Source organism: Xiphophorus couchianus, chromosome 15 (genome assembly GCF_001444195.1).
Source record: "Xiphophorus couchianus chromosome 15, X_couchianus-1.0, whole genome shotgun sequence".
Classification (NCBI taxonomy): Eukaryota; Metazoa; Chordata; class Actinopteri; order Cyprinodontiformes; family Poeciliidae; genus Xiphophorus; species Xiphophorus couchianus.
Genome location: NC_040242.1, coordinates 2,354 through 15,000, shown reverse-complemented (window position 1 = coordinate 15,000; position 12,647 = coordinate 2,354). Strand labels below are relative to the sequence as shown.

Sequence of the window (12,647 nt, the reverse complement as noted above, 5' to 3'; positions counted from 1 at the left end):
GCACCGCGGGCGTAGCAGAGCCCTGATCTCCATCCACCGCTGGATCCAGCCCAGTTCCTCGTGGGTGAGAAAGACCTGAGCACAGCCAAACACGCGGGCAGTCTTATGGTTTTTTACCTGAAGACAGGGAGAGAAATGTTAAACGGCTCTGGATGCTGCTGCATCCAGCAGCAGCAGCAGCAGCAGCAGCCAGCAGCAGCAGCCAGCAGCAGCAGCAGCAGCAGCAGCAGCAGCAGCAGCAGCAGCAGCCGCCATGTTAGTGGGTGCAGACTTACATTGAGTACGACCCCCGGAGAGGAAGAGCTGGTGCCCCTCGCGGCCTCCAGGACCTCTTCGGTGGTAAGGTTGGTCATCACGCCTGCTCGATGGCCGTAGAGAGAAGTAAGGTAGAGCGCAACGAATCCGTAAAGCAGGTGTCTCGCTCCCACGTCGTGCTTCCTTTGCGAGCAGCTCAGCAAGAGTTTGGGGATCCAGCTCTGAGATTTTTCGAGACATCTGCGGAGAAGGTCGGGCGTTACGGAGCGCTGGAGCTTCTCAGACTTGACCTTGATCTGCCGAAGCACCACCTTCGTTCCGATTTGGCACGTAGCCGACCTCAGAGCACGCATCACGGACACGAGCTGCCGCTTCGACAGCCTGGAGCTTCTCGGAGGCGTCTCCATGAAGTATACGTGGAATTGGGTTGTGTTTACTAGGTAAACCTTAACGGTAGTCACAGCCTTCTGCTGACGGCTGAGTTCAGCGGGCCAGCCCGTTATGCGTCCGGCGTCATCCAAGAAGCGCCAGGAGCCCAGGGCGGTCTTATCACGGCTCATGTAGCTGAGGAAGGCAACAATTCGACCCATCTTTGACTTAACATTTTCGAGATGCTTCCGCGAGCGTACTGCCCCGGTCAGATGCCGGTCGTACTCTTCTAGGTAGCCACGGATGACTGGAGGAAATGTAAGCAGCTTACTAACCGTGCTCGATGATGGGGCCTGGGGTTCGGCCCTGGTCTGCGGCACTCCGGTCATCTCCAGCTCGACCACCGGGCCCGCGGCTGGCACGTCGGCACTGGTGCCAAGCCCGCCGGGAAGAGATGTCTCCGGTCGCTGAGGGGAGTCCGCCGAGGTCGAATGGGGAGGGCTGGGGCAGGGCTCAGCCTGCGAGGGAGGGGAAGAAGCAGGGGGGGGAGGCGGGGAGCCGGTGGCGGCGGCGGCGGCGGCTTCGCTGCCCTCTGAACCGTCCAGGTCCAACCTGGTGGCTAACGGCGGGTCGGGACCTGAGGCCCTAAGTTCTCTCACCTGCCTCAGAGTTTTGCGCCACTGCAGCTTTCTCAAATGGCGCCTCTTCTCCTTGGCTCCCAGATCACGGTGAGCGTCGAGGAGGTGCTGCGCCACCCTAGACCCGCCGTAAGTGCAACCGCTGATGGGACACTTCATGCCGCGAACACTCACTCGCCCTCTGGCAAACGCCAACAGGATCCTTCGCTCCTGGGCGTTCCTGACGCTATGAACGTCATCCAAGTGGCTCCGCAGGCGCCAAGATTTGCTCTGACAGACAGGGCAACGATTCTTAAACTTAGAAGCCGTCATCACTCCGCGAGAGTCAGATAGCAACTGAGCAGGGCACGTCAGTAGCCCAGCTATTTATGCAGGTGTGTTTCCAATCAAGCCCTAATCAGCAACACCTGGTCTCAATTCAGGGCCTCCAATCAAGGAAGCTTCTGATCAGCTTCCAATCAAGCCTAACTGGCGACACCTGGCCTCGTTCGACCCCGTCTTCGGGGCCGAATCTCCGGGCCTTCCTTCCGGGGCTCCCCTGCGGCCCGGAGGACCGGGGACACCCGTCCCGAGAGCCGCGCGGCTCCTCCCCGGACGGCGGGAGGCTCTCTTACGATGCTAAGGCGGGTTAGGGTTAGGGTTAGGGTTAGGGTTAGGGTAAGGGTTAGGGTTAGGGTTAGGGTAAGGGTTGGGGTAGGGTTAGGGGTTGGGGTTTGGGTTCAGGGTCAAAGGTCAGAGGTCCAAAAAATTGAACCTCCTTCCTTCTCCCCCTCACCCTCTTCCCCTTCCCCTTATGTGCACGGGCCATCCTGTCAGGAGTCCACCAGGTGGAGCCTACCTCTCATTCAGACCCTTTGGGATCCGTGTATCCAGCCTGTGGATCCAGATTCTTTCAGCCCTTCTCCTCTGGGCTGAAGACCAGGCTGGGTTACATTCCAGCACCAGGGCTGAAACTGCATCCCAGCCATGGCGTATAAAATGCTGCACTAAAGGTACGTGTGTTTTTTTGTGTTTTTGAATGTTATGTCTGTGCTGGGTAAAACGAGTAAGGACACTGTTACTCGTTTCACCCACATAACTGATTTTACAAATTAGACAGGTTATTAAATAAACACAATTTTTTGATTTGGGGTTTCCTGATTGGTCTGATTTGAAAATTGTGTTGTTGAATCTGTTCTGTACCCAGTGCAGCTGCTTGAAGAATCCACTCTGACCTTTGACCTTTGGTGTCTTCAAAGGTTTGACCTCAGCACGGACGAGGAAATCCCTCAGGTTTTTATTCCTTTTGTAGGCCGCAATTATTTTGTAATTTGGGAGCAAAGAAGTGTCAGATTGGAATTTAGTGAAATTCTGTTTAACATTGTAAACAAATTGTCCTGCTGAGGAGGAGAATGTTGTGATCAGAGGGATCATCGGAGATGAATCGGGGGGTCTGGACTCAAGGAAGTTTTTCCTGCCTGCTCTCAGGAAAGACCTGGAATATCCTCTCTTACGAAGAGCAGAAAACAGAGTTCTAGTTGCCTCCTCAAAGTCTGTTTTCTGTGTGCAAATCCTATGAAATCTGAGGAGTTGTGATTTGATTAAGCCAGCATAAGTGTGCTTTGGATGGTGACTGGTTTTAAATAGCAGAGCATGTGTGTCTGTGGGTTTAAAGAAAACTTTAATATCTAATTTGTGTGTTGTATCAAAATTTGGTCCTTTATATGTGGTAGTGTCCAGAAAGTCGACCGCTTTAACGCTGGTAGTGGACTTTACTGTGATAGATGGGTTATGTGTATTCAGGTGCTGGAGGAATTCCTGAAATTCTGCTTCAGAATGAGTCCAAACCCCCCAGATGTCATCCAGGTACCGATAGTAGTGCAGGGGTGCCCTCCTGCACGTACTAAGAGCACCGGTCTCCCACTCGGCCATGAAAATGTTGGCATAGGCCGGTGCAAATCTCTTACCCATGGCCGTGCCTTTAACCTGGAGGAAGAATTGGCCATCAAAAACAAAATCATTTCTTTTTAAATTAATCTCTAATAATTGAATGAGTTCACGATCTGGCCTCCTCGAATCTGGATATTTCAAAAATACGTTCTTAATGCAATTGATTCCTTCATCTATGTCAATATTAGTGTACAAACTGTCGATGTCAATTGTAAATAGAATAGAGTCCTGAGGTAGAGAAATTAATTTAATTTTTTCTACAAAATCATAAGTGTCTTTGATATAACTTTGGTGCCGAATTGATAGGGGATATAAATAATGATCAATAAACTCCGCTGTGTGGTAGGTTTCGCTCCCGCAGTCGGAGACAATAGGTCTGCCGGGAGGGATCTCATGGGGTTTGCTCCATTTTTCCGGCTCCTTGTGGATTTTCGGGAGGAGATAAAACCTCCTGGCTCTAGGTTCAGGGGAGCCACGCAGGTAAGATTTTTGTTTTGCATTGATAAATTTCTTTTTATGTAGATTGTCTAAAATTTTGGTTACAAGGGGGGCCGTATTGTTATAAATTGGAGAGTCTAATTTTTTGTAATATGTTTCATTATATAATTGTTTGTATCCCTCCCACAGATACTGCTCCCTGTCCATAATCACTATGGAGCTGCCTTTATCGGCAGGTTTTATAATAATATTTTTATTGATCATTATTTCTTTTAGTGCTTTTGTTTCTTCTATGTTTAGATTAGGTATAGTTTTAATAAATTTAAATTTTCTGTCCAAATAATCAAGGTCCTGGGAAATTAAGTTTTCCACCTCAGGAGGGAGAGCGGCGATTGGAGGAGCCCAGTCTGACTCCGGCATAAAAGGTAAATTATTCTTGTTATCATTACCAACCTCATCTTTGTAATAGATGGCCAATTTAATCCTTCTGTGGTATTTCTGCAAATCATATCTCATTTGCATTTTTATATTTTTTAAAGATTTGTTACCCTGAGTGGGGATAAAAGTTAAGCCCTTATTTAGAAGGGAACACTGTGCATCACTGAGGGTGAACGTTTTAGAGAGGTTACACACATTTTTATTTACAAGGTTGGAATGCCCCTCCTTCCTATGAAGGCTCTTGGGGCACTCTAGTTTAGCCACTCACCCCAGTGGCTGAAGATGTGAGCTGCAGTCGACTTGGTCCAGTGGATGTTATCACCGCTCACTGTAAAGGACCGTCTAGGCAGAGCTGGGATGAACCGGCTGAGCTGCGTGATCTCAATGTTCATGTGAGACAGAGTCACCTGTTCCTGGAAGGGCAGCGTCAGGGAGAAGTTGATGGCAGGAACAAAGATCTGCGCATTAGGACACTTGATCCTAGCCGTCCTCAGCGCTGTCTTCATTTCCCTGACTGCTGCTCTCTTGTCCCTCTGGGCTCTGTGGTTGATGCCCAGAGAGAGGATCATGCGCTCCACCTGGCTCATCACAGGTGCCCTCATGAACAGGTGGGTGAGGTGTCTCCATTTGGCCCCAGGGAAGCTGACCACCTGCAAGTCTGGGTTATTTGAGGCCGGAAACCTGGCCACATTAGAGTCACCCAGGATAACATATTTTTTGGTCAGATCTAGAGACCAGTTGCGGTTCTTGTTCTGGGTTCCCAACTGTCTGGCTGCAACCGTCACCTGTGTAGGTGGAGGAGCAGTGGACTCACCGGTGGAAGAGGCAGCAGCCGGAGCAGATGTTTTCACTCTGGGGTTGAAGGTGAGTCTCCGCTGCGTGCTGCCCTGAAGCCTGAGGTGGAGGGGGGACGTCCTCGGCCTCAGTGAGGCCCTGCGTTCCTGCTGTGCCAGGTCGGAGGCCTGGAAAAGCAACGGAGCTGAAGCTGCACCCCGGTACTTTTTGACCTCCTCCTTGAGCAGGTCAGCGACCGAGGTGAGCTCCCTCTCTCCTCTTTTAGGGGGTGCTGCCCTTTTTGGTGGAGAAGGACAGAGAGGGGGAGGGGGAAGGGTCCCCTGTGGTGCAGGTGCGGTGTTCCTGCTGTGAGCTCTGTCCTGTCGCTGAGGGAGCGTGGTGGCGTCCTCAGTCGGTGGCGGAAGGGGCGTGGCCGTCTCGTTGTCCTCCTCAGTTGAGCCTGGTGGGGTCCAGCCGCCATGCGTGGGCTCTGTCATGGTTGCAGTGGTTGTCATGACAGGGCGGGGGGGCGGAGAGGGAGGGGGCGTGGCAGAGGGAGGAGGGAGAGGTCCATCCAGGTCCTCTTCTGTGTCCACCGCCTGGTCTCTACGTCCTGGACAGCTAGCAGATGAGCAGGAGGATGGAGGAGGAGGGGGGCGAGGGGCTGGCGGGGGAGTCGAGGAGGCAGAAGATGAGGAGGAGGAAGAAGAGCAAGGTGAGGCTGCCCTTTTCTCCCTCTGGAGCAGGTAGATCTGGACCTCATCTGCTGTTTCTGGGTTGAATCTGCTGCCCAGATTGCGTTTTGCCCACTTCACTGCCACCTCCAGCGGAGCCAGCAGGTCCCCGCCGAGGTCCTGGAGAAGCTGTTTCTCCGCTGCACGCACCTCTTCATAGTGTTGGCGCAAGATGAGGATCGTGTTCCACGACCATTCTCTAGCGTTGCCGTCGATCAGCTCCAGCGTCTTCGGACTGGGATGAGCCGGCTTGATCACAGACGCCAGGTTAGCCGTGATGCGCTGGATTGCAGGCGGATCACGGTCATTCCTGGACACGTTCTGGAGGTGGTGTGTCGCTTTCAGCAGCTTGTGCAGAGCCCTGACTTTGACAGCGAAGAGCGGGTCGTCAGATCGTGGGTGCTCGTCCCGGCTCTGCACCCTGGGTGCGTAGCGCTGCCGCTGCTGCTGCTGCTGCGCTGAGCTTCGGTGCCAGCTACGGGAGCGGGGGCGGGGCTGTCTGTACGGCTGGGGACGGTACCGTGGGGGACGGTAGCTTCGGCTGCGGCTCGTGGGGCGGGTACGGACGGCGGAGGCGTAGCTGCGTCCCCGGTACTGCTGCTGCTGCTGCTGCTGCTGCGGGGGTCTGTAGCGCTGTCGGTCGGCCGGCTGCCAGGTGCGCTGTCTGCCCCGGTGATAATGGACCGTAGTCCAGTCTTCCTCATCTCTGGGATAAGGATCCCACGCCATTGTGCGGATAATTAAAATTAAAAGTTCGGAAAAAATATTTAACTAAAACTAATTTTTGTTTAAAAAAAGGTTGAGTAAAAAAATCAATCAATAATAGAAAATTCTAAATAAAAGGTTAAATGAAGAACGGACTAAAGTAGGCTTCTTTTAATGCCGTCAGGCACTTTTTAATAACAATAATTAAACTGAGACAGCAAACAAACTGCGACGTTTCGGTAACAAAAGAACCTTCATCAGGCAGTTCACTGTCTCGTCTGCCAGGAAGTCCGTTGACAAAACTTTATATACAAAGTGAACATTTTCAAATTTGGAACTTAAAAACTATTTACAAAAAGGTAGGCTCTAATTGGCCGTCAGCGCCGCATTCGGCGTTGTTTACATTTGGGAGGGGAGAAGCCCCCGCTCAGCTGATTGGGCTGCACTGCGCTGCCTCCCCCTGCTGGACAAACATCTACATTACACCGAAAATTCAAACTGTTTCGGCAAACATATATACAAAATAATACAGATAATACAAAAAGGTGCAAGAGAAAGCAGGTTATTTACAATATTTACAAAAATTATGATATATACAGATATTTACAATACAATTGGTCATGAGTGGCCTTCATACTTGGCATGCATTATCACATTTGCAGGTTTTATATACAAAAAGATAAAAAAGTGTATATACATTTGTGATGCACAGTGTTGGGTTAGGGTTATATTTCATTTTTTATTTAGAAAAGGAAGGAAATAGAGTAAATTGGGGTTGAATAGAGGGGGTTAGGATGAGGCACAGGGTTTCCAGAGGTTAGGGTTAGGGAAGTAGTTGGGAAGGGCCTAAATAGAAAATTATACCAATAAATAAAAATAAATACTTAATAGGTAGAATGTTATGGTTAGGGTTAGGCATTCTATTTGGAGTTTTTTAGGGTTAGGCACTATAACCCTGCCATTGCTTTAACTCCACAGGAACGGGACCGTCCCCGCGGTCATCCAGGAGAGGAAGGACACCAGGGAGCGTCTCCGGCAGGAGGCACTGGCTGGAAAGGGTTGGGGTAGGGTTAGGGGTTGGGGTAAGGGTTCAGGGTCAAAGGTCAGAGGTCCAAAAAATTGAACCTCCTTCCTTCTCCCCCTCACCCTCTTCCCCTCCCCCGTATGTGCACGGGCCATCCTGTCAGGAGTCCACCAGGTGGAGCCTACCTCTCATTCAGACCCTTTGGGATCCGTGTATCCAGCCTGTGGATCCAGATTCTTTCAGCCCTTCTCCTCTGGGCTGAAGACCAGGCTGGGTTACATTCCAGCACCAGGGCTGAAACTGCATCCCAGCCATGGCGTATAAAATGCTGCACTAAAGGTACATGTGTTTTTTTGTGTTTTTGAATGTTATGTCTGTGCTGGGTAAAACGAGTAAGGACACTGTTACTCGTTTCACCCACATAACTGATTTTACAAATTAGACAGGTTATTAAATAAACACAATTTTTTGATTTGGGGTTTCCTGATTGGTCTGATTTGAAAATTGTGTTTTTAAATCTGTTCTGTACCCAGTGCAGCTGCTTGAAGAATCCACTCTGACCTTTGACCCCTGGTGTCTTCAGAGGTCTGAACCTTACCCTACCTTAACCCTAACCCTACCCTACCCTACCCTAACCCTTTCTTTTGTAGGCCGCAATTATTTTATAATTTGGAAGCAAAGCAGTGTCAGATTGGAATTTAGTGAAATTCTGTTTAACATTGTAAACAAATTGTCCTGCTGAGGAGGAGAATGTTGTGATCAGAGGGATCATCGGAGATGAATCGGGGGGTCTGGACTCAAGGAAGTTTTTCCTGCCTGCTCTCAGGAAAGACCTGGAATATCCTCTCTTACGAAGAGCAGAAAACAGAGTTCTAGTTGCCTCCTCAAAGTCTGTTTTCTGTGTGCAAATCCTATGAAATCTGAGGAGTTGTGATTTGATTAAGCCCGCATAAGTGTGCCTTGGATGGTGACTAGGTCTTGAAATAGCAGAGCATGTGTGTCTGTAGGTTTAAAGAAAACTTTAATATCTAATTTGTGTGTTGTATCAAAATCTTGGTCCTTTATATGTGGTAGGTGTCCAGAAAAGTCGACCGCTTTAACGCTGGTAGTGGACTTTACTGTGATAGATGGGTTATGTGTATTCAGGTGCTGGAGGAATTCCTGAAATTCTGCTTCAGAATGAGTCCAGACCCCCCAGATGTCATCCTAGGTACCGATAGTAGTGCAGGGGTGCCCTCCTGCACGTACTAAGAGCACCGGCCTCCCACTCAGCCATGAAAATATTTGCATATGCCGGTGCAAATCTTTTGCCCATGGCTGTGCCCTTAATTTGGAGGAAAAATTGGCCATCAAAAACAAAGTCATTTCTTTTTAAGTTAATTTCCAATAGTTGAATGAGCTCACGATCTGGCCTCCTCGAATCTGGGTATTTGAGAAATATGTTTTTAATACAACTAATTCCTTCATTTATATCAATATTGGTGTACAAACTGTCGATGTCAATTGTAAATAAAATAGAGTCCTGAGGTAGAGAAATCAATTTAATTTTTTCTACAAAATCGTAGGTGTCTTTAATGTAGCTTTGGTGTCTAATTGAGAGAGGATATAAATAATGATCGATAAACTCTGCTGTGTGGTAGGTCTCACTGCCGCAGTCGGAGACAATGGGCCTGCCGGGAGGGATTTCATGAGGTTTGCTCCATTTTTCAGGCTCTTTGTGGATTTTAGGGAGCAGGTAAAACCTCCTGGCTCTGGGCTCGGAGGAGCCACGCAGGTAAGATTTTTGTTTAGCATTAATAAATTTCTTTTTATGTAAATTGTCTAGAATTTTGGTAACCAGGGGGGCCGTATCGGTATAAATTGGGGAGTCTAATTTTTTATAATATGTTGTATAGCAGCTCCCCAGCAGTTGAATTTATCCAGCCAGTCTCGACGGGTGAATTTAGCGTTTTTATTTTTCTTCAGATGATCCGTCACCACAGTCACCGTGAAAACTAAAACATATACAAATATTAAAATACAAACATAAACGTACAATACAAACAACAAAACACAACGTACCTCGCTGCTTTCACTGGGGAACACTTGATTTCTGCACGCTACTCAGCTTGACAGTTCAAGTCGTTGATTGACATGAGATTCTACCTGCCTTTAAAGGGCCCGCTCTCAGTAATTACGGCAGCCCAAGAGGTACAACAAAAAAAAAAACCAACACATTACAAAGTGCAAATACCATCAAACAAAACAAAACAACAAAAATACTAATCAAAACAGACAAACATCCATAAACAATCTATGTCATACTTAATTTAGAAAATTCTTAATTTACTTTAAATAGTCTATCCGTTACATGTTGCATTATGTAATTGTTTATATCCCTCCCACAGATACTGCTCCCTGTCCATAATGACTATGGAGCTGCCTTTATCAGCAGGTTTTATCACAACGTTGTTATTCATCATTTATTTTTTAGTGCTTTTATCTCTTCTATGTTTAGGTTAGGTATGGTTTTAATAAATTTAAATTCTTTATCAAAATAATTTAGGTCCTAGGAAATTAATTAATTAATTTCTTTCTCCTTCTCTCTTTACCCACTTTCCTGTTAATTCACTATCAAATAAAGGCAACTAAAGCCAATAAAACATTTTTAAAAAGTGTCACACTGGAAATTTGCTTTTGTTTTTAAAGCGTGACTTTGTTTTTTTAATTTATTTTTTTACCCCTCCAGGGGTCTTTTGTGGCTCTATTGTCCCTTATATGACAGCAGGCTGACAGAAAACAGGGAAGGAGAGGGGGGAAGACATGCGGCAAATATCATCGGGTCCGGGAGTCGAACCCGCGACGGCCGCGGCGAGGACTCAAGGCCTCCAAAAAATATGGGTCATGCTAACCACCACGCCACCATGGCACGCCCACAGTGTGACTTTTTAAAATAATTTAATCTACCGTGCATAATTTTTGTATTGATTTTGTCACTGCATGCTATATTGTAAGGGAGAAGACAGCAGCCAGGTGTGGCAGAACGGAGAAGCCTGCGATCATCAGGTGAAGGAAGGCAGACTGATCGGGTGGCTTGGATCGTCTCCGCAGCAGAAACAGCCATCAGTGGAAAACAACATGTTGGATTGACAGCGGGACAGAGGAGGAACTCTGCCCTCATCTGTGAGTTCCGGTTTCCACTGAGTCTGTAGGTCAGCTGCGATGGGAGGGTCGCAAAAGAGATCGGCTGTTTATGTGCAGCGGTTCTGGCCAGCAGTTGTTTGTATCTGCAGGGCTGCAGCACAGCGGCGAGCGAGGCACACGGAGTGGACCGCAGCAGGTTCCAGATGTGGTGGAGGCGAACCAAAGGGTTCCTCCTCCAGGTTCTGGCTGCCCTGATTCCAACTGGAGACCAAGTTTACTTTGGACTGAGGACATTTTTTAAACTATTTTACAGATTCTAGCTAAAGAGAACAGAACTTTTTATTCCTTTGGTGTCTGCTGGGAATAAAAATGGTTTAAATCTAACTGGTGTCTGTCTCCCTGTGTTCTCACTCACTGGTTCCCCCTTGTTGTCTTTAAACTTGTTTGCGACATCAGGCCATATTAGCCTGGTGTCTACGTATGAAAAACAGCAAAACCATCTTGACGTTTCAGTATAAATATACCTTCTTCTGGCAATTTGCTGTGAGTGTTCAAGAACTAATTACAGGTCACATATAAAGAAACATCAGAATTTTCAAATATTTAAAAATTAAACTTTAAATCTTCAGAGGCTCTGATTGGCCTCACAGACAGATGCATCCTCAAAAGCTAAACATTGATGGAGACATCACTGATAACCCTCCAAAAATAGCCAAATATTGTTTAGAAGTTTAAACTAAATTATATGAACCAAAATACAATGAACATTTTACTTGTCCATTTATGGGATCTCTTGCAAAACTAAAAAATTTACACTGACTTAAAGGAATCTTGTGACAGGCCAACACCATTACAGGAAATCATTTTTGCTATGGAAAACCTCAGAATAAGTTTCCTGGTACGAACGGTCTGACCTCTGAATGCTATAAACATTTTCCAAACAGTTTTTTCCTCCATCAATGTGTAGACAATGAATCCCTCCCTCTACTCTAACCCAACATCTCATAACTCTAATACTGTCGCCCAGTGTGCTTATTAAATAATGATTACAAAATATTTGCACTAATATTTGTTAAAAGGATAAAATCCGTTTTGGACTACATAATTGATGAGACTCAATCTGGCTTCATGAAGAACAGACATATTTCCAATAACATCAATTTCATGAAACAGTATTAGTTGAATGGTGAGGCAGACACAGTGGACCCAGGTTGAAATGAGAGAAGTGATGTTTTAATGATGAATACACACAAATAACCCAAAACACCAGACAGCACAGATGAGCAGAAGGCTAGGAGCTCAAAACTGGTAGCAACTGGTAAACATGAGACACACAGGTGGGATTAAACACACAAGGAGGTAATCAGGGGAAACAAGACACAGCTGGGAGAAATCAAGGGGTAGACAGGTGTTGTGGAAGTTTTCCTTTAACAGAGAGTGAGGGAAACTGTTTCAAGAACCAGAGAAAAAATATATTCTTAATTTGCATTTATTTGAAGGCTCAACAGCGTTGAAAGTCTCTGCTCACTGATCGCAGTCAGGAAAGAGCCTGGAGCAGAACCCAGCTTACAGTTTTATAGGGAGAGGTTCATAACATTCACGTAGTTTGATAATCTACTTGGATACAGAACAGAGTGAGCACGCCTCTTTCACTGGGAGCCATGAGAGATAAAGAAACGATTCAATAGAGAAATTATCATCAGCCAGTTGACTGATGATACGTTATTTCTAAAAAAGTTCTTCTCAAAACCTTTATCGGTTCATGTGATTAACATTTTCCCTGCTGCATCTGGACTTTTCCTAAATATAAAAAATGTGAACTACTTGCTCTTAAATATTGTTACATTTCTGCTATTTGTAGCATACCTGTAAAAGAATCTATTAGTTACTTAGGACTTATAAAAAACAGATTCCAGATATACTTAACTTTAGTTCCATTATTGACAAAACCCAGAAAAAACGAGTTCAAATTCTGTTAACCATGCGGAGCGACTTTCACGTCTTATGCTGCTTTATCTCTGGATTGAACACAAAGGTCTCCAAAGATATTGACAAGATGCTATTTTATATAATTTGGAAAAACAAAAATATATTTAAAAAATCACTAGTTATGTATTCTTATGAAAAAGGTGGACTCGGCTTTTTAGACCTTGACACCTTAAATAACACATTTAAAAGAAATTGGTTAAAACAATTCATTTTCACTCTAAAACTTCATAT

General features: G+C 46.4%; 1 protein-coding gene and 1 long non-coding RNA gene across 4 annotated transcripts in view; one reads left to right on the top strand and one right to left on the bottom strand.

The window, feature by feature from the left end:
• LOC114158515 (protein transport protein sec31) overlaps positions 1–1,918 on the bottom strand; it is a 2,321-nt gene extending 403 nt beyond the window's left edge. For 2 of the 3 annotated variants that reach the window (XM_028040088.1, XM_028040089.1), the window contains exons 1-3: positions 960–1,918; positions 276–495; positions 1–75 (exon numbers count right to left, since the gene is read on the bottom strand). The exon at positions 1–75 is cut by the window's left edge. In XM_028040088.1, coding sequence (XP_027895889.1) covers positions 1–75; positions 276–495; positions 960–1,574 — 910 coding nt within the window. In that variant the 5' untranslated portion in view covers positions 1,575–1,918. Of the gene's footprint in view, positions 118–275; positions 496–959 lie in introns of all 3 variants that reach the window. The other variant, XM_028040090.1, reaches the window with a different exon arrangement.
• A 6,475-nt stretch (positions 1,919–8,393) lies between these two features.
• On the top strand, positions 8,394–10,811 carry LOC114158514 (uncharacterized). The gene is made up of 4 exons (XR_003598416.1): positions 8,394–8,831; positions 8,960–9,078; positions 10,299–10,466; positions 10,577–10,811. It is a non-coding gene; the product is annotated as an uncharacterized LOC114158514 (long non-coding RNA).
• The last annotated feature ends 1,836 nt before the right edge of the window (positions 10,812–12,647 follow it).